Genomic DNA, 22,863 nt, shown 5'->3' with positions numbered 1-22,863 from the left:
TTGATGGAGAGTGGCTTGGCAAGCTCCTCTGCCAGCTACTTCAGCACTCTTGGGTGGATCCCATCTGGCCCCATAGACTTGTGGACATCCAGGTGGCATAGCAGGTTGAAAACTGATTCCTCCTGGATTATGTGGGGTTTATTCCACTCCCCATCCCCATCTACCAGCTTGGGGGGCCGAGTACCCTGGAGATAACTCATTGGAACATTAAAGACTGAGGCAAAGAAGGCATTGAGTGTCTCAGCCTTTTCCTCATCCTTAGTGGCAATGTTCCGCCTTGCATCCACTAGAGGATGGAGGTTCTCCCTAGCTCTCTTTTTGCTGTTAACGTCTTTATAAAAACTTTTCTTGTTATCCCTTACAACAGTGGCCAGGTTGAGTTCTAGTTGGGCTTTTGCCTTTCTAATTTCCTCTCTGCATGACCTGACAAGATCCCTGTACTCCTCTTGGGTTGTCTGCCCCTTCTTCCAAAGCTGGTAAGCTCTCCTTTTTTTCCTGAGTCTCAGTAAAAGATCCCTGTTCAGCCAGGCCGGTCGTCTTCCCCGCCGATTCATCTTACGGCACATGGGGACAGCCTGCTCCTGTGCCTTTAAGACTTCTTCCTTGAAGAACGCCCAACCTTCCTGGACCCCTTTGCCCTTCAGAACTGTCTCCCAAGGGACTCTCCCAACCAGCGTTCTGAATAAGCTGAAGTCCGCCCTCTGGAAGTCCATGGTGGTGGTTTTGCTGACCCCTCTTCCTTACCTCACCAAAAATCGAAAACTCTACCATTTCATGATCACTAAGGCCAAGATGACCTCTGACCACCACCTCTCCCACCAGTCCTTCTCTGTTAGCAAACAGGAGGTCAAGCAGGGCACCTCCCCTGGTAGGCTCCCTTACCAGCTGTGTCAGGAATTTATCTTCCACACACTGCAGGAACCTCCTAGACTGTTGCCTTTCTGCTGTGTTGTACTTCCAGCAGATGTCTGGTAAGTTGAAGTCCCCCACAAGAACAAGAGCTCGTGATCGAGAGACTTCTGCCAGCCGCTTGTAGAATACTTTGTTGACCTCCTTATCCTGGTCGGGTCGTCTATAACAGACTCCCACGAGGATGTCTTTCTTGTTGGCCTTCCCCCTCATCCTCACCCATAAACACTCGGCCTGATCACAAGCATCGAGCTCTGTACAATCAAAACATACAGAGCCACCCCACTGCCTCTCCTTCCTTGCCTGTCCCTTCTGAAGAGGTTATAGCCATCCATTGCAGTACTCCAGTCAAGAGAGGCATCCCACCACGTTTCTGTGATGGCAACTACATCATAGCCATCCTGCTGCACAACGGCTTCCAGTTTGTTGCCCATGCTATGTGCATCAGTGTAGATGCACTTGAGCTGGGCTATCGGTTTCACCCCCAGCATTGGGTTGTCGCCCCTAGGCTCCTCTCTCTCCTCTCTAGTGAGCCTGGTTATATCCCCTCCCCCCTTCAGGCCTAGTTTAAAGCCCTCTCAACGAGCCCCGCCAGTTCTTGAGCAAGGATCCTTTTCCCCCTTTGAGAAAGCTGAGCACCACCTGTTGTCAACAGGCCCAGTGCTGTGTAAACCTCCCCATGATCAAAAAACACCAAGCCCCTCCGATGGCACCAGTGTTTGAGCCACATATTAATCAGTCTAGTTTTCCTGTTCCTTTCATTGTCCCTCCCTGCCACTAATGGGATCGAGGAGAACGCTACCTGCGCTCCTGATCCATCAACCAATTTTCCCAGTGCCCTGAAGTCCCTTTTGATCAATTTGGAACTTCCTTGTGGAATCTCATCACTGCCAGCCTGTACAATCAATAGCGGGTAGTAATCAGAGGGCCGTACCAGACCAGGGGGTTTCTTGGCAATGTCCCTGACCTGGGCCCCAGGGAGTCAGCAGACTTCCCTGTGAGATGGGTCCGGCTGGCATATCGGGCACTCCGTTCCCTTCAGAAGGGAATCGCCCACAACAATTACCCTCCTTTTTTTCCTAACAGAGGCAATCCTGATAGGTAGGGGTGACTGACTCTCCCTAGCCAACCCCTGGGTGGACCTTCATCCACATCCTCATTTACCTGGCCCTCAAGTTCCAGAGCCCCATATCTATTATGTAAGGGCAACTGGAAAGGTGAGGGAGGCCGGGAGGGGGTTCGCCTCCTGCCCCGAGCAGAGACCTGTTTCCATTCCCCACAATCCTTCTGCTTGGTGGCAAGAGGGCAGCGGATCATCTGCTTCTTGTGGAGCCTCCATCTGCTGCCTTGTCCTGAGGTATAGTAGAATGTGGCTCCACCAGTCTATCTCCCTCTCACGCTTCCTAATGCTCCTTAACCTTTCCACTTCCTCTTTCAGCTCTGCCACCAGGCAGAGCAGGTCATCCACCTGGTCACACTGGAGCCAGATGTTGTCCTTACCACCCGCCGGTACGAGCGACAGGCTCAGGCACTCCCTACAGCCGGAGACCTGGACAGCCGCTTGTTTCTGTGTGAGGTCTCCATCTGGGTCGCCACATTCTTTCTGGCAATGGCTTTTGAGCGAGTGGCAACCATTGCTTGGCCCTCTCCTGGGACCTTGATGGCCTCTCCTTGATGGCTGCTAATCAAGTGACTGTCAGAGCCTGGAGGGGAGACGGCGCCCTGCCCACACAAACTGCTGCGCAAAGTGCCTCACCATGCCCTTCTGATGCACCGCGCCCTGTTTGCCTGTCCTTTTCACTGAGCTCCGGGTTGCTCGCGCTTGTTTCTGTTTCTCATCCCTTACAACTGTCTCTCAGAAAGGTAGTTCTTTTGAGGCTTGGGCAAGAACTAGTACTAGGAAATTATTCAGTCCCTGGGAGGTCCAACAGAACACAGTCTGAGATCAATCTTTCCAATGTGAGGAGAGCCTGCTCTCTGCAAAAAATCTACAAAAGTCCTCTATCATCGGAGGAGCTTAATTCTGCTGATTCTTAATTCTGATTCAACAGATCAGGTGCCTCTGGGAACTTTTTAATGTTTGATATTAAAATCATAGAATATTCAACACTCTCTTTATCAATAGTTAAAATGTTTCTGCTTTAATTAAATAGGTTATATAAACACCTAAGCTTATGTGATAAAATTCTTGATTAGTTTTGTTGATGGGCATTACTGGACATAATAATTTGTAAGAACAATATGTTTAATGATTAGATTATATAAAAATTAAATATTTTAATCTTCAACACTTAGAAATGGCAACTAAAGCTTACCCAACTTATTTGTTTTATCCTGTTACGTTACGTTCAGTTAAAGCTTTTTATGGGCAAATGTCTCAAAACATTGAAAATTAAGCATATTTATTTCCAAGAAATATCAGAAAATTATTTGGTTCTAGTGTTCATGCTACACTTAATAATGAATTCTGCTTAACTCGGTCATTGGTGAATTTGATCCTCCATTTAATTGGAATTAAATCTATGAAAGCTAATAACTTGTATTAATCATTAACACAACTTCTGCACTTTTGCTTCATCAGTTTTGATAACATTAGAAAGGTATTCTGGTTGATAACATTACCAAGTATAGAATCCTACCATTTAACTAACGAGAGAGGTCAGCATCCTAAATGAGATTGAAATAAAGAGCAGGGGAAGTGAGATATAACTAGAGCTGTAATTTGCATTGTTCAGACCTTGTTACTGATACTGAAAATATTGTCACATTTTGCAAAATGTGAAATGAACTTTGTATGGCCATCATAGATTAGCATGTGAAACTATCATTGTGTGTATATGTCAACTTAAGTGAATCCTCAGCTGCAACCGGTCATGTTTGGTACAGCTGAATGGAAGAGGTGGACTTCACGGGCACATATGAAGTGTAGTACATACAGAGTTCTATAAGCATTCCCACAGGAATGTATTTGACACTAGCACACACAATTTTTTTCTTAATAGGCAAAACATCCATTTTCCTTATATCTGTCATGTGGCCAACACTTCCTTATTGATTACAGATAACATCTGACATTATTACAATTTCTTACTTGCACAGTCTTATCGATGCATGGGATTCTTATTATCTGTATTTTAGTGTATAGTGCTAGGTGAAAGCAAGGAGGAAGAGTGGACATAATTTATGCAACCAATTTTCTCTGTAGAAAACCGGGTACTTTGTAGAAAAATAGGCCTGGATGAAGCAATTTGGTTAATAACGTGATATGAAAAACTTACTTTCTGAAATGTCTTCTGGCAAAAGACAAGAAGTCAGAGGACAGATTTTTTATATATTCTTTCAAAACACTACTTCAGTGGTTGCCGTTATAGTATTTACGACTATATTTTTCTTTTAGAGCGAACCAACTAGAGCTGTCTAAACCTGAAAGCAAAATAACCACGTGAAAAAAAACTATTTGTGTATATATATATGTTATCAAATGATATATAATATTTTTTATACAGTATTGATTTGTCATCTTCTAAAATTCTGCATCCTGCCAGCATTACTGTTGTTGGTAGATATAGCTCCTTCTGTCTAAAACTATTGGTGAGCTTCAAGTTTGGATTGCTTCTCCCTCAAAGCCTTTCAGAGTTCCTCAGCAAAATGGCATAAGACTCAAATGGAGGATTCTCATTTTTAGCTGATGAAGCTTGTAACATAGAGAGGAACAGAAAGTATAATAGCAAATGATGGCATCTGGTTACCACTCATTCTGGATAACAGCAGTGAAAGACTGAAGTTATTTTCAGAATCTAGGGAAGAGGGTTAATTTTTAAAAGGAGGAAAAATCCAAAGCTTTGAAAACGATATAATCTTTGTAAGTCTTCATGGTCATAAATACAGTCAGGATTCAGGCTTTTCATACTTTTATTGGAACTTGTTTCCTCCTGGTTGTCCAAATCAAAATTACATAGTTGAGTATTTAATGTTTAATAAATTGCTCAGAGTAAAACATTTTTCACTATAGGTAATTGAACATACTTTAAAAAAAATCTTTTTTTTCCCTAAAGAAACCTGGGGAGGAACCACCAGAAGAAGATGAAAGCCTTAAAAGAGTTGATCCTTTACACCAACTTATTCTGCTATTCAGTCGAACAGCCTTGACTGAAAAATGGTAGGGATGGTGTGAGAGACTGCAGAGTTTATGCAGATTTTCAAATTACTCCTGTGTTTGAAGTTACATGTCTCTATTCAAGTGAGATTGCATAGGCTAGGCCAGAACATGTGCATATGTACGTGTGAATTTGAGTTACACTCAAACCTCTCTAGCCTCTGTGGCATGTAAAGAGATATTAGCATGACTGATAAGAGATGTAAAGCGTTTTCTAGAGACAAACAGAAGTCCTTATGCACTGTTTCACAGTTACAGATGCTGCATTCAGGACTTTCTATACCTCTCTATTCTGTCTATGTTCCCTATTGGCAGTTATATGCTGAATGTGAAATATAACTGTATTCTAGGGATAATTGAAAAATTAAGTATGTTCTCTTCATTGGAAGGTGTTTATGAATTTCTGAGCACTGTGTTTGTATCAGGCTTTACTTTTCAGTTTGTATTAGTTAATCAAGTCCTCATTTTCCAAAAAGACTTCTGTAATTAATTATGAGCATAGAAATCCTTTAAAATTATTTTTAAGGTGCTTAAAAATATTTTGGTGCCTCAATTCTGCTGTAATGGCTCTAATCTCCCTCTTTTTCCCTTTCCTCTCTCTATTAACCAGCAAATTGGAAGAAGATTTCCTGTATATGGCTTATGCTGACATTATGGCAAAGGTAACTTTTTTGCATCTTTTCTGTTTTAATAAAATTAATAAAGAAGATCAAGAGAAATTATGTGTAATGTGAAGGAAGGCTTAGCTCCCTGCCCTGATTTAACAGTAAATGTTTCCTTTCTACATTGTATCAGAGCTGCCATGATGAAGATGATGATGATGGTGAAGAAGAAGTGAAGAGTTTTGAAGTAAGATTATACTTCTGGTTTGTTTTTATTGTCATGTTAGACATTATTTCATAGCTTCCAACTGACATTTATGTTTCTTGGTTCATGGCTTACTGCAGCTTATTATGCCAGTGAACTGCATGTCAGAACCTGGATTGGCAGATATGAGTCACCAGATTCATAGTAGTAAACCAAAACCTTATGTAATATCACATAATATAAGATTATATGGAGTAATTTAATGGATCTCACATGTTTATCTGATTGACTTTAACCTTTCAGTTATTGAAGAGAAATATTATGTGTATTATTCTGGAAGTCTAATAATAACAGGCTGAATCTTGTAAAGTATCACACCCTACGTTTAGTTTGGATGGTTAAAATCTGAAATAATACTGCTTTTTGCAGTTGTCATTTACATTCAGTACCAGTAATTTACACAGTATTTTTATGTTCACATATATATTAGTGCTTCTTAGTAAAAGGTGAGCCTTTATTCATCAATACTGCCAAGCTTTTGCTTATGTTGAGAACAGGAAATCTGCATTAAGTGTTATTTAATGTTGAGGTTTTAGTGATCATCACTGTATAAGGAAGCACACTTATATGAGTTGATTACAAGAGTAAGAGATGAGTCCTTGTCATGTGTTTGCTCTGGGATCTGTCTCTCTTTTTCCATTAATAAAATGGAGTTTAGAAGAAATTTGTCTGTTCTGAGGGGCACTGAGGGAATTATTTTGTTAATATTTTAATATATTTTAGCATATTATAATTTGGACATTAAAAGTTGTCTTATATCTTTCAAATCAATAAATGTATTTAATATGTATTCTAAAACACAGAAACTTGAAATACATACTTTTTTTTTCTTTAAAATATTCCTAAATATACTGATAGATTTGATATAAAACTACCTGTGCTGTTTTGATTTTTGAGGAGTGGTTTTGGACATGTTTACTTTTTCTCCCATTGTACACATCAGATGATCTGTATGTTTTCTACATGATGCTGCATGAGATAGCACTGAATTATTTAAGTACGTATTCCCTATTTGGCTGTATACAAAAATCAGAAAGAATACCAATACCAAATTCCTTTGAGTCACTCAGAAGTTCTAGCCCAGTTGAGTTACAACTAACATACCAAATACATACATGTCTGTTTCTTGGTAAATATCTAAGTATGAATCAAAATTTCAGTTCTTTTTTTTTTGGTTTGGTTTTGGGTTTTTTTCCCCGGACATGCAGTTTATGACCTATCATTGTCTAAATGAAGAATATTTATTTCTATAAGCTTTTTTCAGCTAGCCTGTGCATGCTTGTTAGATATCAAAGTCTTGTGCTTATAAATGTGAAACATTATAAATAGAAAGTCATTAAGGTGAATGATTTATTAGTGCTCCTTACCTAAATTATAATGGGTTCCTTGTTAGGCATTCAACTTTATCTTTTGAGATAAGATCCTATTCATATGTTTTTTATAATTATTATTTTTTCTGTAGCTATGAAACTTATGTTCAAATAATGTATTAATCTGTTCAAAAGACAATTTTGTATATGTATTTGGTCAGTCACCTGCAGAAAAAAAAATTTGGACTTCTTTTTCTTATTACTATTTCGCTTCTTGTCCTTGCCCTTCCTTAAGGTGACAGGATCACAACGCAGCAAGGTAAAACAAAAAATATGTGTGTATTTGTCTGGGTCTAATTTTGTGATTTTTTTTTTAGGCCCAGCATCTTGGATAAGTTCAGCTAAAGGGTCTTGAAAATGTTTTTAACATTTCAGTTTCAGCATGACATCTCTACCAAGCTCTTCTTGTGCACAAACTCTTATTAAAGACTCCAAGAATTACTTATGCAAAATACGTAATATAAAATTATGTTGCCATTTTGAGGAAAACAGAGTGTCATTTGGCTTATTCATGTTGTTTTGCTCTTCTTGCTTTTTGTGCATCAGTTATCTTCTTTGTGGTTATAATTCAATCTGAATTATTAAAATAGTTTATTTGGCTCTTAAGGGAAAGCAGTTGCACTTTTCTTCTGTATCTTAGCAGACATTCATTTCTGATACAGTAGTAGAATTCTGTTTACAATGTTTATCATGGAGAGAGCATCAATTATATTATAGTTTATATGTGATTCACATCCTTTGGAAAAGACTGAGTCCTTAGCCTTTGTTGTGATAGTGTTTGACAGAAACTCCATAGCTACTCCATACCTGAAGCGATTCATAGTTGTTCAATGTTTTCTCTAAAAACATGGAGGTAATAGCTCTGAAATCTGAAAAGTGTTAAGTTTTTTTATTGACTCAATTTCTTACACAGTCTTCTGAGTCTCATCTTGAAAGTCTCACCATTTGTTTCTAAAAGGTGGCTCATGGCTTAAGCATCAGCCTACTTTCCTACTTCACACAAGTAGAAGTCTCAGTTCCCCTTGTTGACACATGGCTGCATGCTGATAGTGCTGCAAGATTGATGTGCTGAGAGGAGGTATAGTGTGTTGGATAGGTGACTTTTGCTTCTGAGGTATTTAAATATAGTTATTTGTGCTGTGGCTAATGGCAGCTAGACTAAGTAGAGATGTCTTGCTTGAGACTTGGAGTGCACAGATTTAGCTGATGGTCAGACTTCAGTCAGTCACTTCAAAGTTCATTGCCTGTGGCAATATGGGGAACAATTATAACTTTTTCCATTGAAAAGAGCAGGATGATTTTGGTGGTTTGTTTGCTAGTGCTTCTATTAACATTCAGTTCACAAAAGAAAGAGGTTCTCATACAGCTGTGGAAAGAGAAGATGTATTCCAGGATGAACTTCACTCTTACTCCTTCAAAAGCTTGCACAGCTCTGTTCCATCTTCGTACAATAAAGGCATTAGCCTGAAAGATGAATGCGCTCACACAGGCTCACAAAAAGTTGTTTAAAAGGTATTGTAATTGCCACAAACACAAAGTACATATTACATAACCCCAAAGGAAGTATATAAGCAATCTAATAGTATAATTTCTTCTTTGTTTCTTCCATTAATTCAGCTATTCAAATACTGCATATCTATCACTCTGCCTATCTGGTTACCATACACTAAATGCTATATGCACCATAGAAAATTTGCTGTCTTGCTGATTGAGAAGTGTTTTAAAAGGGAAAAAAACCACAACAATAAATAATCCTTGCTTCCTTCGTACATGACAGGAAAAAGTTGTAGAGACTGTATATACTAGCTCTGTGTGTGTGTGCATTTGTGTATTTGTTTCTGTCTGTCAATCTGTCTATCTCAGAGTTCAATGTTGAAGGCTCTGTGTGTATGTGAAAAGACTGTTCAGTTTGTATGGGAATAAAACTCTACTGCTCCTCTAGACTTTAAAAATGTGTGATGATTGAAGTCTTGAATCTTTTAACAGTCAGAGCAACAAGAGACCTTTGAGCAAGCTTAGAATGTGATAAAAACAGCAAGTGTATTTTATCAGCAGTGTTCATGCCCATATGTCATGCAATGTAGCCTCATATTTGTACAAATAATCTGTATTGGGATCACTGTGTGGGCACTAAGGAGGTCACAATATAAACCCACCATAAAGTTGTCTGTGCATTACTCTGTGCATGTCTGCATTTGCCTGCTAGTATTTGCTTTGAATTATGATTATCTTTGCTCCTTGCCCTTTGTCTCTAAGTTAACTTTTTATCATATTGAACAGACCCTCAGTTGACTCCCTGTAGAGTTGGTGTCACTGTCCCCCTTGATTCTATCTGATAGGAAATTCTTTCCAATAAAAGTGTTCCACTAGCTGAATGCAAATAGGTTTCTGCATTTGAGTCACTGACTTTACTGGTTTGCCACATATTAATGTGCTCTAAATACTTGTAGGATGTGACCTCAAAAAAAGGAATCAAAACCTAGCTCATCTTTTTGAAATCAGTTCAAATCAGTTTAAATTGTCACTTCACAAGCAGAAAAGAAATGGGGAGATAGAGCTTCCTATGTCAGTTTTCTTCACCTCTGTTACTGGTAGCAACTTTGTTGATAGACTAGATTTTTGTCATAAAGATACATTGCACTATCACTTACCTCAGGCACAGAAAGACTTGCAAGTTTCAGTATGTACAAATAATGCAAGCTCTTAAGGCTGTTGGAGATGGTCACTGTTATCTCTCATTGTCACAAAGCCTGCATAAATGGAGTGACCATATACCATGTATTTACAATAAGTATCTATTTTTGTTAAAGAATGATACAAATTAAGGTCAAAATCTGTGATCAATGTATCAATTCTTAGGATTTAAACATTCCAAATATTATGCAAAAATGTGTTTCTCATTAGTTTTTCCTACTTGTAATAGAATGGATGCAACCTAAAACACGGTTTCACTCTCCACAACTACAGTATAAGTTATTTATACATAGATTCATAGAGTAGTTTGGGTTGGAAGGGACCTTTAGAGGTCATCTAGTACAACCCCCCTGCAGTGAGCAGGGACATCTTCAGTGAGATCAAGTGCTCAGAGTCCCACCCAACCTGGCCTTGAATGTTTCCAGGGATGGGGCATCTGCCACCTCTCTGGGCAACCTGTTCCAGTGTTTCACCACCCTCATCATACAAAACTTCTTCCTTGTATTTAGTCTAAATCTACCGTCTTTTAGTTTAAAACCATTACCCCTTGTCCTATAGCAACAGACCCTGCTAAAAAGTTTGTCCCCATCTTTCTTATAGGCCCCCTTTAAGTACTGAAAAGCCGCAGTAAAATCTCCCTGCAGCCTTCTCTTCTCTAGGCTGAACAACCCCAACTCTCTCAGCCTGTCCTCGTAGGAGAGGGGTGCCATCCCTCAAATCATTTTTGAGGCCTCCTGGTCTGAGGACTCTAGAGCCGGACACAGTGCTCCAGGTGGGATCTCACCAGAGCAGAGTAGAGGGGCAGAATCACCTCCCTTGACCTGCTGGCCACACTTCTTTTGATGCAACCCAGGGTACAGTTGGCCTTCTGGGCTGTGTGTGCACGTTGCCAGCTCATGTCCAGCTTTTCATCTCCCAGGTCCCTCTTGGCAGGCCTGCTCTCAGTCCCTTCATCCCCCAGCCTGTATTGATACTGGAGGTTGCCCCGACCCAGGTGCAGGACCCTGCACTTGGCCTTGTCGAACCTCATGAGGTTCACATGGGCCTGCTTCCAGAGCTGGTCCAGGTCCCCCTGGGTGGCATCCTGCCCCTCAGATGTGTCAACTGCACCATTCAGCTTGGTGTCATCTGCAAACTTGATGGGGATGCACTCAATCCCACTGTCTACATCAGTGATGAAGATACTAAACTATGGGAAATGTGCAGCAAAAGTCTCATAGAGAATCTCTTTCTGAAAAATGAATAATATACCCATACTTTTCTCTGGGTTTCAGTTCTGGGGCTTGGTGATAAATGATGATTTAAGGCTATTCATGAAGATCTTTTATTGCATCCTCTAGCTGCCTCCCATCTTCTGTGTTTATCAGCATCTCTTTCCCCTACGTTGTTTCTGCTGCTTATACCAGCATTAGTGCAGTACTTTTCAAGAGTACTCCCAGACATTGATCTGCCCTGTCTTTCAACCCAAACACGAGCTTGTACTCCGTGCTTCACTGCCGTAGCACAATAGTACTGGTTGAGATCTATCTAAGGCAGGGCCTTTAGCAGTCCTGCAGTAAAGAGGTGATGTATTTTGAAGAACAAATACATTGCAATGATTAAGTGACCATGTATAGCTTCCAGGTTCTTTGCTTGTTTTTAATGCAGTAATTACATAATAATCTTGCCAAACTTATCCCTGTTCATAAGATTTTCTGCTCCAGCTAGCTGATACAATTCCAGTCATAGTGGAATCTTCTAAACCATCCATTACCCTTTTTTAAATTATTCCTATAGAGAGTTAGACATTTATGTCAGCTATTCCAAATATGTCAAATTTGTCATCCAACAAGAAAGAGTGACACAGTTGGAAAGTAACGTATAGTTTTATAGCTATGTGCCATTTGAGAAAAAAAATGGAAACTGAGAATATGTAGATTTGAAAGTGACCCAATACAGTATTTTTTCTTTTAGAAGCTCAACACTTTGTCACTTTCTATCGGCTTGAGTAGGAATGAATATGTTAAGTGATCTCATCAGCATGGCAAGAATATGGGTAGGTAACAAAACTAACTTCCTTGCCAGGCAGGAAAATATAAAGGAATGACAGTATAAACATGATGACATCAATAAAGACATTGCTGCAAGCTGAAATGGAGACCAAACCAAAATGAATTGTATAGTGAAGGTTTTATTTCAGGATATCTTTATTCCTGTGCATTTGTAGCTCAGATTTAATGCTATTTTAACACACAGTAGTATTTTGTTTAGTTTAGTATATGGGGGTTTTGTTTGTTTTATAACTCTACATTGTGTGAATGAAATATATTTGTAATATAACATTAAAGATTTTAGTACAGATTATTCAAATTCTAGGAAATATGAATATAATGTTGATGAAACAATCATTACTTTGTGTCCGTGTGGATTATCGTGCTGACTGTTGATATTGAGTAACATAGTTATGTCATAAAATCTAATGATATGACATGATAACTTTTTTTTGTCCCAGGCATTTATTACTGGGGAGAGTCAGCAGAACACCAGTGCTTCTTTCTCTGAATAATGGTGTGAATAGAAGAAATAATTTTTATGAATTACTGCTATCATTCTTATCTCATTTCAACTGTTATATTATGAAGCATATAACACCTTTTTGCTGTCTTATCTGAAATTTGTTCAAAATTCATTAATAAGATGGTTTGTTTCTCTTCAGTTTTCTTTTTCCCCCGATACTTTTTAGATCAATGTTACTTCCTTTCCTCTCATCTCACCATATTAAAAAATACTTGTGCTAACACCCAAGAAAGCTGAATGTTGCTTACAGCCAATCAAATCAGAACAGCCTTTTTTGCATACATGTTTTTCTTAGCTACATTTTATTTTTATTGTTATTTGTTGAGCACCAACAGTGAGAAAGATGAATGCAAGGGATATTTTCAAATTTCATGAAGCCGTTGAGTTAAGGTAGAGTAGATAGAAGCATATGTTTACTTAATGATATTTAATAAATCCCCTACTACAGGAAGTCTACCAGTCTTCTGAAGTCTTGTAAAGAATTATTATGTTCAAAATAAATAGCCATAATTTTTAGGAAATTAAAAAATTGCTAAAAGACTGCCACTGACTGCATATATCTAAGAATGTGTTAGTTAATTTATGAACCTATTTATCATTTTTAGTGATGTAGACCCCACTTTCAAGCAATTTTAGAAGTATTTACTGTGTCATGGAAGTAATATCAAATGATAGAAGTCTTATAGATGTCTGGCACTGAGACAGGTCAGTATTTCTAAACTATGGAAGACTACATAAAACAGAGAAGCACAGCAGGTGGCTGAGAAATGGCTTTAGAATGGTCATTCATTTATTATGACATTAACTTTTGAGATCAATTGTATTTTAATTATTTTATGTGCTAGCAGTTTAGTAGTCTCTCAATTTCCTGTTTACCTTATATCTTAGCATCCGTACTTTAAAGAATTCCTTTTGTTGTATGATAATCTGGATAATGACAGGTTTCAAAATAGAAAGGATACTTCAGCTCAGTGAGGTGTAATAATAGCTATCATATCAGCTAGTTAAAAGTTACTTTTCAACTAGTAAAAAATCTTTTGGGGTTGAGAGTTTCCACAGAAGCAGAAATTTGAGTGTGAAATTGCAGGGATTGGAATACTTCTTTAAGTAATATGGAACACATATTTGAAAAATAAACCCCTCTAATACTCTTAAAATCCTACATATTTAATCTTCAGGAATTATACTGCATTATGTTTTCAGTTTGTGTATGCTTTTTGTAGAGCTGATTCAAAAAGTCCAAAATGAGTGATTTAGGAAAAATTCAACTTTATATATAAAGCATAAAACAACATGTATTGAGCTTCAATGCTTAACATATATATAAAATATATATATAAATATTCTGCTTGAGTACTTGATATTATCCTTTAATACATAGCTTGTATTCATGCATGCCTGACACTGAAATTAACAGATGTTTTGCTGGTGTAAGACCTGTCTAATAGGATTTATTCTCTGGACTAAACAGAGGTCTTGAAAAGTAGAAAATATGAAGACAATTCAAAGGAGAAGCATTCATCTCAGAATAGTTGAACTGAAAGTAATTTCTTCCCTTTCCATCTTTTTGTTTAGTCTGTTTACTCTTTAACTATTTTGTCATTTCATATTAAAAAAAAAAGATAAGAAGTAGGATCATCTGCCTGCACTCCATGGCTGTGAGCTTAGTGGTGGCAGCAAACAAACCTCTCCATATGGCTTAGCTCCAAGGGAAAGTCCAGGAATCATTCTTTGTATGGATTACAAGAAAATAAACAATTTCAGTGGTGCATTCAGTGGTGCAGTAGGTGTTGCCTACAAATTGAAGCTAAAATGTGTGGGGTTTGGCATATGGTTGCTTGTAATGATTTAAAAAACTAAATAGAATAAAGTAGAAAATTAGTGTCTGCTTTCAAAGAGTATGATGAAAAAGTTTCCTTGGTTTGGTAGGTTACTGGAGAAAGGCTGTAATGTAGGAATGTATGTTACGTCCATTTCTAAGAGGTCACCTTTTTCCCATGTAAATGGAAAACACCCAAGATAAAACAGACTTGGTTTTCTTTGAGTTGTGTTTTTTGTTTTTGTTTTGGTTTGGGGTTTTTTTTTTTAATTCTGGTGAATTACTTTAAATGTTTCATTTAGTAATGAAGTATTTTTGCCATTGTTGTGATGGTTTTGTGAATGACAGAAAATTCAAACCACTGGCTAATTATTTTGGTAGTTTTCTTGACATCAGCTGTCACAAGGACAATAAAGTGCACAAAACTGTGCTGGTAACACAGATAACAGTGTTAGCTGTGAGCGCATCTTCGAGAAATGGGGATGCCTTGACCAGCCTGCAGCTCTATTAATTTAGTATAATTTGTATGCAATGGGTGGCCCACTTGATATCAGCACTGCCATCACATATGTGTATATATGTGTTAACATTGCATGGAGAAAACAACAGTGAAAAAGCATTGTCAAGGTAAAGAAGGAATCTTTGGGGGTTATCATCAAAGGAATGGTTGCTTTTAGAAGTGTTTGTGGTGGGTTTTTCTTGGTGGATTTTTCTTTTCTTTTGGTCTGTTTTGTTACTGGTTACCTAGACAGCTTGAATTCCATGGAAAATGCCACTCTTCTCACTTTACGCTGTTTGGCAGTGCCTATTTCTACTGTTCTTCTATAGCGCCATTGCAAGAAGTGTGCATACCTGTTCTTTTAGTCTGTGGGTTATGCAGATGCATCCTCAGTGTAAGCATTCTTACAGACTTATCCAAAAAAAAATATTGTATAATGAAAGTAGTGTAGCTGATGTGAGGCTTGTGAACAAAAGTGAATCATAAATCTTGCAAAGGAAGAAAAATGAAAGATTGTTGGGTCTAAAACTAAAAGTAACTAGAAACAGGAAATAGTTTTTAAAAAAAGAAACACTGAACAATTTTCAGTGGCATCTGAAGCAAATTAAAATATTCTATTCTAGCTATATTGAACCTGTGATGTCATGATTTTCTGGTGGTTTGTGTGTGTGGTGTGTGTGTGCGTGTGTGTATGTCTGTATGTTTATGTTTTGTTTTTGTTGAACTCCCAGGAAGAGGTTTAAACATGAAGGCAAAACTTTCAAACCTTAGCATGGCTAAATATGAAGCAAAGCTGCCATTTTTTTTTTCCTTTTTGTGCCTCCATCTAGATCTGTCACATAATTTAAAGACAAAAGAAAGATACAATTTAACCACAGGAGAGCTAATAGTGTGAAAAAAAAACCCTGATGAATTTTGTTTCCGCAGCACGATATTATCAAAGATTTAAGAAACAAATTTGCCAGCCTCGGCGAGAACTCTCTGGTAACAGCATAAATGTCTGTGTTGGTTTGCTTTTGAGTTAAAGGTTTCTTTTTCATTCATTTGAACATATTTATCCTTTTTACCTCTTCTTTTTTAATTTATTATTCATACCCTCTATTTAGCAAGCCTTCATTTTTTAAACCTCTTCCATCTTCCAATGTCTTTTTTACGTAACTTGGATGGAAAGTTTATGGCAGCAAAGCTGTCATTCTGGCTACTTCTGCTGCAGCTGTTCCTGCTTTTAGGTCATACATGTTTTGGGCGTTGTGTTTTTGGACATGATACTAACTGATTGTGTCATGTTCCTTTTGAGTAAGCTTTTTACCACGCCATCCGATGGACTCGCTGTCATAGGGCTCTATGCAACTTCCATTTTGCAACTTATACTGCTTAGTCATCCTCAATTCTCCAGCAAACTTCAATTAACTTGGTGAAAGATCAAACTCATCTGGAATTAACTGTGCCTTTATGTTTGCTCTTTATGTTCTTCTTTATGTTTTCGGTAGTAGTTTAAATTATAAAGAACAAACTTCACCATTGCTCAAGCAACGCCATGCAGTATTGTTTGTTGCCGCTAGAGAATGCAAAATATAAAAGCACAGTGTATTCTATCAAATATTCTGTTGGTAGGGTGGGCAATCTATATTGTACTATAATTATGTGTTTTGAAAAAAATTCTGAGATGCTTCTGTTACTCTGGTATTCATCAACAACTTGCAACACAGGAGCCACATACTGAGCAGTATGAAGTTATGGTCACACTATAGAAGATTATTTTGAGTATGAACATTTACACAAAAACACAGCACAAAAGTGCAAGTTTGATATATGCAGTAGACATATAATGAACGTGGGCTTTGATTTACAATTGAGACAACTCTTTTCACATAAACTGCTAAAAGCATATTAAAGAAAAATACCAAGGAGGGAATATTACTTGAACATGTTAAATATCTGTTCAGTAGCATTGTATGTATTAAAATGGTCCATGATGTTGCCATAGAGCCCATATACTAAAAGAAAACTAAAAACCTTTGGAGAACTGGTAGTAACTGAAGTCCTCATCTTAAATGACTGGAATTTTTATTCAGGAAAAAGAAATGGAAAAGCAAAAACTTCTGTATCAACAAGCCAGACTGCATGACCGGGGTGCTGCTGAGATGGTTCTGCAGACAATCAGTGCTAGTAAAGGTAATGTTTTGTTGTGTAGATTACATACTAAACCTTATTTCTAATGATCTTTGAAAAGATTGTAATTCTTGCTGGGAAAAACCTGCAGACATTTGGCACTAAAGTTTGCTTTCAAAATGCACCCAAAGTTTCAAAAATCGTTGACAGCTACTCCAGAAAAATACAATGAATAATTCTCATTAGATTGTTGTTATTATTACTATCATTAATAATAAATTTTCTAGTGGTGATTGAGAAGAAGCATGAAAAATTTCATAGCTTTAGCAGTATGCAATAACAAAAAGGCCCCCGAATTCTGGGATGTGTACAGTTCTGAAGCAGGTGTAGACTTAGGTCCTTTTTTTTCCTCCACTCCCCAAATATCTACTTTATTGGTGTATGTTGATAAAACATTTCAGAAGTGTAAATGATGCTTTTGTCCTTTAGACACCATCTTACACTAAGTTTTGATGCTTTCATTGTCTGTTCTGTAATTTATTTCTACAGTAGTGATGTTTTAAAAATTTCTGTTTACAAATTTCATTTACTGTAACTAAATGGTTTGGATCACTGCAATTTTATGAATAAATAGGAAAAAATTATCTAGACAGGCATGCAGAGGAGACATGTAGTTAAACTTGAAAGCTGGCTTAAAATTGTGTACCCAGCCTTAAATCAACTGTTGGATGCTTTAGCGAATGAAACACGATTTATATTCATTGAGCTCAGTTCTTCCTGTCTTTTGTGTGCTGTGTATACATTACACTATGTCTGTAGGCACTCAGGAAGATACTAAGTCACAGTAGAGATCATGAAAGAAAACCAGGTCTGTTTTAAATGGGAAACAAAAAGGCCCCTCCTGATAAATTACCTTTTAAGTCATTGTACGGATAAGTTAATAGAACATTCTTATTTTTATATATGATCTAAAAGTATATTTTAAAATAATTTTAAGGTGAGATGGGGCCTATGGTTGCAGCTACCCTAAAGCTAGGGATTGCCATCTTAAATGGAGGAAATTCTACTGTTCAACAGGTAAGGTACCAATTTATTTTCACCCATTCTAGTCAGTATAGCTCTTCATACCGTGGTCATTATTATTGCAGTAGTACATTACATAATGTGACTATTTGTCAGATGCTGTTTATCATCTTACTCTTGTTTCCAGAATAAAATAGTGTACAAAAGTACCTTGTTTGCTAGGTATATATTTCTTATTTGTATACATATAATTAATCTACAGAATACAAGGCTATAAAGAAATTTTTTTTCGACTTCAACTGAAGGAGGGAAAATTTATGTTAAATCATTAACTTCTAGAGGAATTCTGTGGGAGGAAAGGATTTCTTGGGAGATTGCCTTTGTCCTGTAGACAGTAGAGGAAAATTGCTGACTCGTCTTCACCAGAAAAGATGTTATACAACTTCAGAAGTCCTTAGCTTATGCCATGGAGAGTCTTGGTGATAAAAGCAGAGAACTCCAACTTGATTTACTAATCAATAGTATGACAGTGTGGTGAGCAGTGGACAAGTCTGATAGGTTAACAGTATTCTGCACTGTTGAAGAGAAGTGACTGATACAGGGTACACTCAGTGTTCTGTACTAGTTGAAGATTCCTGAGTCCAGAAGGCTTCATACCTGCCCGTTACTAGATTGTGGCAGGATAGTTTGCAGAATACAGGCAATTGGGAACAGTTAAGGTCCCAGGTCAAGCAACCACTGAAGCATGCCTAAAATAATGTTTGTTTCAGGGGCTATCATTACCAGTAATTGACCACAAATTGTGTAGAAAAGTATCTGCTTTAACCATTGCCAGTACTTTGTGATGTCATGATATTAACTGACATTTGTACATAGTTATTTAATCTGAATTTGTAATGCTACTATCTAAATTTTTAAAAATTATTTGATACAGTTTTAACTAATCAGAATACAGGAAACAGTACAGTTACAATACTACTCTAAATTACATACTTATAACATAAAAGCATACAGTTAGAATTGCTATTTTTCCAGTTGCCTCATTTCTACATGTTTTCTCTGGTATGATGCTCACCTTTCCAATTTTCCTTTAGGTGCTAAGATCAACTCTTCAGTCTTCCTTGGGAAGAATGGTATGGGTGGGGGGAGAGATACAGAAGTGCTTTTGAAAAGCAATCGTCATCATCCTCTGGAGTTCTTTGATTAGTATGGTGTTGTTGATGAGGGTGTGCTTTTTCTGTGATATTAGGTCTACTTGGGGTTATGCTGATACGTTAACACTGTCTGCTTACGTGCTCTTTCATTTTGGAAGTTATTTATTGTCCATTTTCCCTATTATTTTTGGGTTTTGCAAAAAGAGTTTTGACTCCTTCACAATGTGAATTCTTGTAGCATTCTTACTAAGACCGATCTTTGAGCACTGTGATTTTTTGTTCACAACTGGGACCTCTGGTATCATCCTATATCTTCACTCAACAACACATGGCATTCTAGAATCAGAGTTCACTCCATTAAATAACTTCTTGTTATTTCAATTTATTATCAGAGAAGTATTACACATTACAATAAAGCTAAAACAAATTTTAAAAATACTCTCATGACTACTAACATGCTGTTGCAGCTGAAAGAATCTAAAACAAACTGAGGTTATGACAAGCCCAGTCTGGTGCTGAAACAGTAGTGTCAATACAAATTTGTGGTCTAGTTAGTGGCAAGATTGTGTTTATATTAAACACTAAATTCTGTTGGCTGTGTTGACTTGAGGTACTATGTCTATTTTCCATGTTTCGGGAAGGAATATCCAAAATGGATGACCTTCTTTTCTGTAAAGGATATGAGTATTAAGTATTCTTTTTTTATTTTTGATACCTGGATTTTTCTCTGCAAGACTCTTTTATCAAATTTGTAAATATTAGAGATATTTCTAAACACCAGCATCACTAATAATCTATAATGCATATATATTAACTAGATTAACACATAGTATAAATATTAATTCTCTGCATAAATTATTTGTGTTTACTGCAGAAGATGCTTGACTACCTCAAGGATAAGAAGGATGTGGGATTCTTTCAGAGCCTTGCTGGTCTTATGCAGTCCTGTAGGTAAGAAAATATCTACTTTAAAAATTTCTTATTTTGCATTTTATTCCACAGGATTTATAATTTTGGAATGATCCTCTACAATCCTTTTGCAAACAGCACCTGGGGTCTGTAATGTGCTAGATTTGGGGTGAAGGACAAGGTGGTGCTCATGGTATGGAAATCTTCACATGATATGGATCTACCTTGGTAAAAAGCTCTTTTCACAAATGTTTATGGCATTTGTGTCTACTTTAAGATGATATACCAGAAAACGACTCCAGAGTCAGGAACATTCCTCAGGGGTGAATTCTTAACTCTGGAGGTATCCTGTAATCCTGAGGAGACTAGATTAATGATCAAAGTTAAGTAATCATAAAGATTTTGGGAAAACCCAACTTGTTAGAAATATTAATAGGCCTTTTTAGAAGACAGAAAAAGGAATGGAATATTGTGTTTTAATAAACTGTGGAGGTACTGTGACTTTTTTGCCCATTCATGCTTCTTGATAGATTATATTGATTTTATATATATAAATTTAAATGTTTTAGATATAATTCCTAAGAATAAAGCATACCAAGAAATAATGTATTAATGAACTTAAAATATAGGGCTAAAAAGGCTTTCCTGGATCAAGTGGTTCAGCCTTTGTTATGTCAAAGGTACCATGTTATATCTTTTATTCTTAATGCTGCTTTTGGCCAAGTTTCATTTTGAAATCAGTGAGGTTTCTTGCCAGCAGAACTACTACATCTGCATTCATCTGACTTTCATAAACATTCTTGCTTATGAACAAAAATTATCAATGGCTGGCTGACATACTAAGCCATGAAAGGCAGAACTTTGTAGATTCATAAATGGAAACATGTAAGAGTATATGCTACTTAAGTCTGGTTAGTTGAATACATATTCCCCTTTGGCAGCTTCAGTTTTTCAAAACGTGGAGAGAGAGGAACACTAAGTGCAACTAATAATTACAGAGTTTCTTAATGGACCTTGCTACTTGGGATGAACTGGGCTAGAATATAAAAGTAGTCAATAATATGGCTTCTTTGTAACTCTTAAAATGAGTATGTATATCATAAACACATACGTTCCCTTTTTTTGGTCAGTCATAAAGAGCTAAATTCTGTTGTCATTTGCAAAGCAAAAGCCGTTGAGCTTTGTAATCTTGTAGCAGACGTATATTAAGCCACTGAAATGTATCTTCTTGACACTAGTATGATATATACTTAAATGAAGTCACAAATCCTTCTCTATCTTTCACAAAATGATATATTACATATATTTAATTAATCACAGGACAAATTTAATTTTTCTTATTGCAGTGTTCTTGACCTAAATGCATTTGAACGTCAGAACAAAGCAGAAGGCCTTGGCATGGTGACTGAAGAGGGATCAGGTACTATCAATTTAAGAGAAATGATCCATGAACTTTTCTCTTTTACATTCTGTAGAAGCAAGCTGAATTTGAAAGAAACCTGTAAATATATACCTAGAGGCTGGAGCTAAAAATACAGTTCCCAAGAGTGGTTTATATTTAATTGGCCTACCTAAGCCCATGCTTGTCAGTAGTAAATCACTAGTATGTGTTGAGTTTCAGAACTGTCTCAGAGGACTCTTACCCATCACTCTGAAGAAGCAAAGACATTACATGTAAAATTGGAAACAGATTCTAGTTACAAACAGCAGTGGTTTTGCATGTAAAGCATTTCAGAAGTCCCTAACCAGTTTCAGCATAAAATGAAATTAAGAATTTCCAACTGCTTTCTTAAACTGTCTTGGCTGGAATGAAAAATAGACAATTTAGTTAAGCAGTAAGTTAAATATTAGAGTTCAAGGGAGCTGTCTCTGCTGTTTGGAAAAAAAGCCTGCTGGGAAAGGTTTTTTGAAATAATTATTTTCTGTTTGTCTTTGGGGAAATATTACAAAATTTTCACTTTACTTTTGACTTTGAACCAATTCGGCTTTCTACTCTGTGTTGTCAGTTCACTGTCAATTTCTTTCTTTTGTCTGACCGTAAATTCTACTACTCCTTTACTGTGTTGTCTGGAAACATTAGGTTCATTCTTACGTGACTTAATAGAGCTACCATAGCATATTTTCTCCCCTTACCGTCACTATTTTTTATGGTGCATTTTTATGTTTAAATACTATAGTGACCTAATCTTTTAACATGTTTTTATCTTAAAAAAAAGGTAAAAAAGCTTGATTGTATAATCATTATTGCATTTGGGGGTTCATAATTCATACCTGCAATGCTGCATATCTCATTGACTAGTGTGCCTGTAGCTCTTTTATGTGGCATATTTCTTGAATATTCAACTGCTTGTCTCAAATCTAAACCATGAACTATTACATTTGACTGAATGACTTCAAGACCCATCATAAATGCTGCTTCTCTGAAAAGTGCTCCCACTGTTTAAATTATAGATCAAATCCTGCTAGACTTATGAGAGTAAACAAAATAAAGTGAACCCATGTGGATAACATTTGGTCATGAGATTGTGGATTGAGCACTGATGCAGCTATCTGGCATATAAAGTTTTGGCTGTTACTTTCATGTTTTACTAAAGATTATTCCAAACAATGTTTTGCTCTTTTGGGCAACATTTCTAATACTAAATAATTAAATTTGTTATTTATAATGTTGGATTTTGAAATGGACTGTCAGGATACCAGCTCATTTTTCTTTTGACCACTACCTCTATTTCTAGACATGACTGATTTTGCATGCAAGTATAAACAAATCTTTAAATGCTGCATAATTGACTCTA

The 22,863-nt window shown here is 37.0% G+C and overlaps 1 protein-coding gene across 1 annotated transcript in view; it reads left to right on the top strand.

The window, feature by feature from the left end:
- Positions 1-22,863, top strand: part of LOC104128861 (ryanodine receptor 2) — a gene marked incomplete at its 5' end in the record, with an annotated part of 147,072 nt that overhangs the window by 72,964 nt on the left and 51,245 nt on the right. The window contains 7 exons of the mRNA XM_035897117.1: positions 4,965-5,068; positions 5,676-5,727; positions 5,861-5,914; positions 16,946-17,045; positions 17,980-18,059; positions 20,034-20,110; positions 21,415-21,488. Coding sequence (XP_035753010.1) covers positions 4,965-5,068; positions 5,676-5,727; positions 5,861-5,914; positions 16,946-17,045; positions 17,980-18,059; positions 20,034-20,110; positions 21,415-21,488 — 541 coding nt within the window. The remainder of the gene's footprint in view (positions 1-4,964; positions 5,069-5,675; positions 5,728-5,860; positions 5,915-16,945; positions 17,046-17,979; positions 18,060-20,033; positions 20,111-21,414; positions 21,489-22,863) is intronic.

The sequence above is a fragment of the Egretta garzetta genome, unplaced genomic scaffold (assembly GCF_000687185.1).
Source record: "Egretta garzetta isolate BGI_Z169 unplaced genomic scaffold, ASM68718v1 scaffold887, whole genome shotgun sequence".
NCBI lineage: Eukaryota > Metazoa > Chordata > Aves > Pelecaniformes > Ardeidae > Egretta > Egretta garzetta.
The sequence above is the reverse complement of the archived record's forward strand: the minus strand, read 5'-3'. Positions and strand labels throughout refer to the sequence as shown.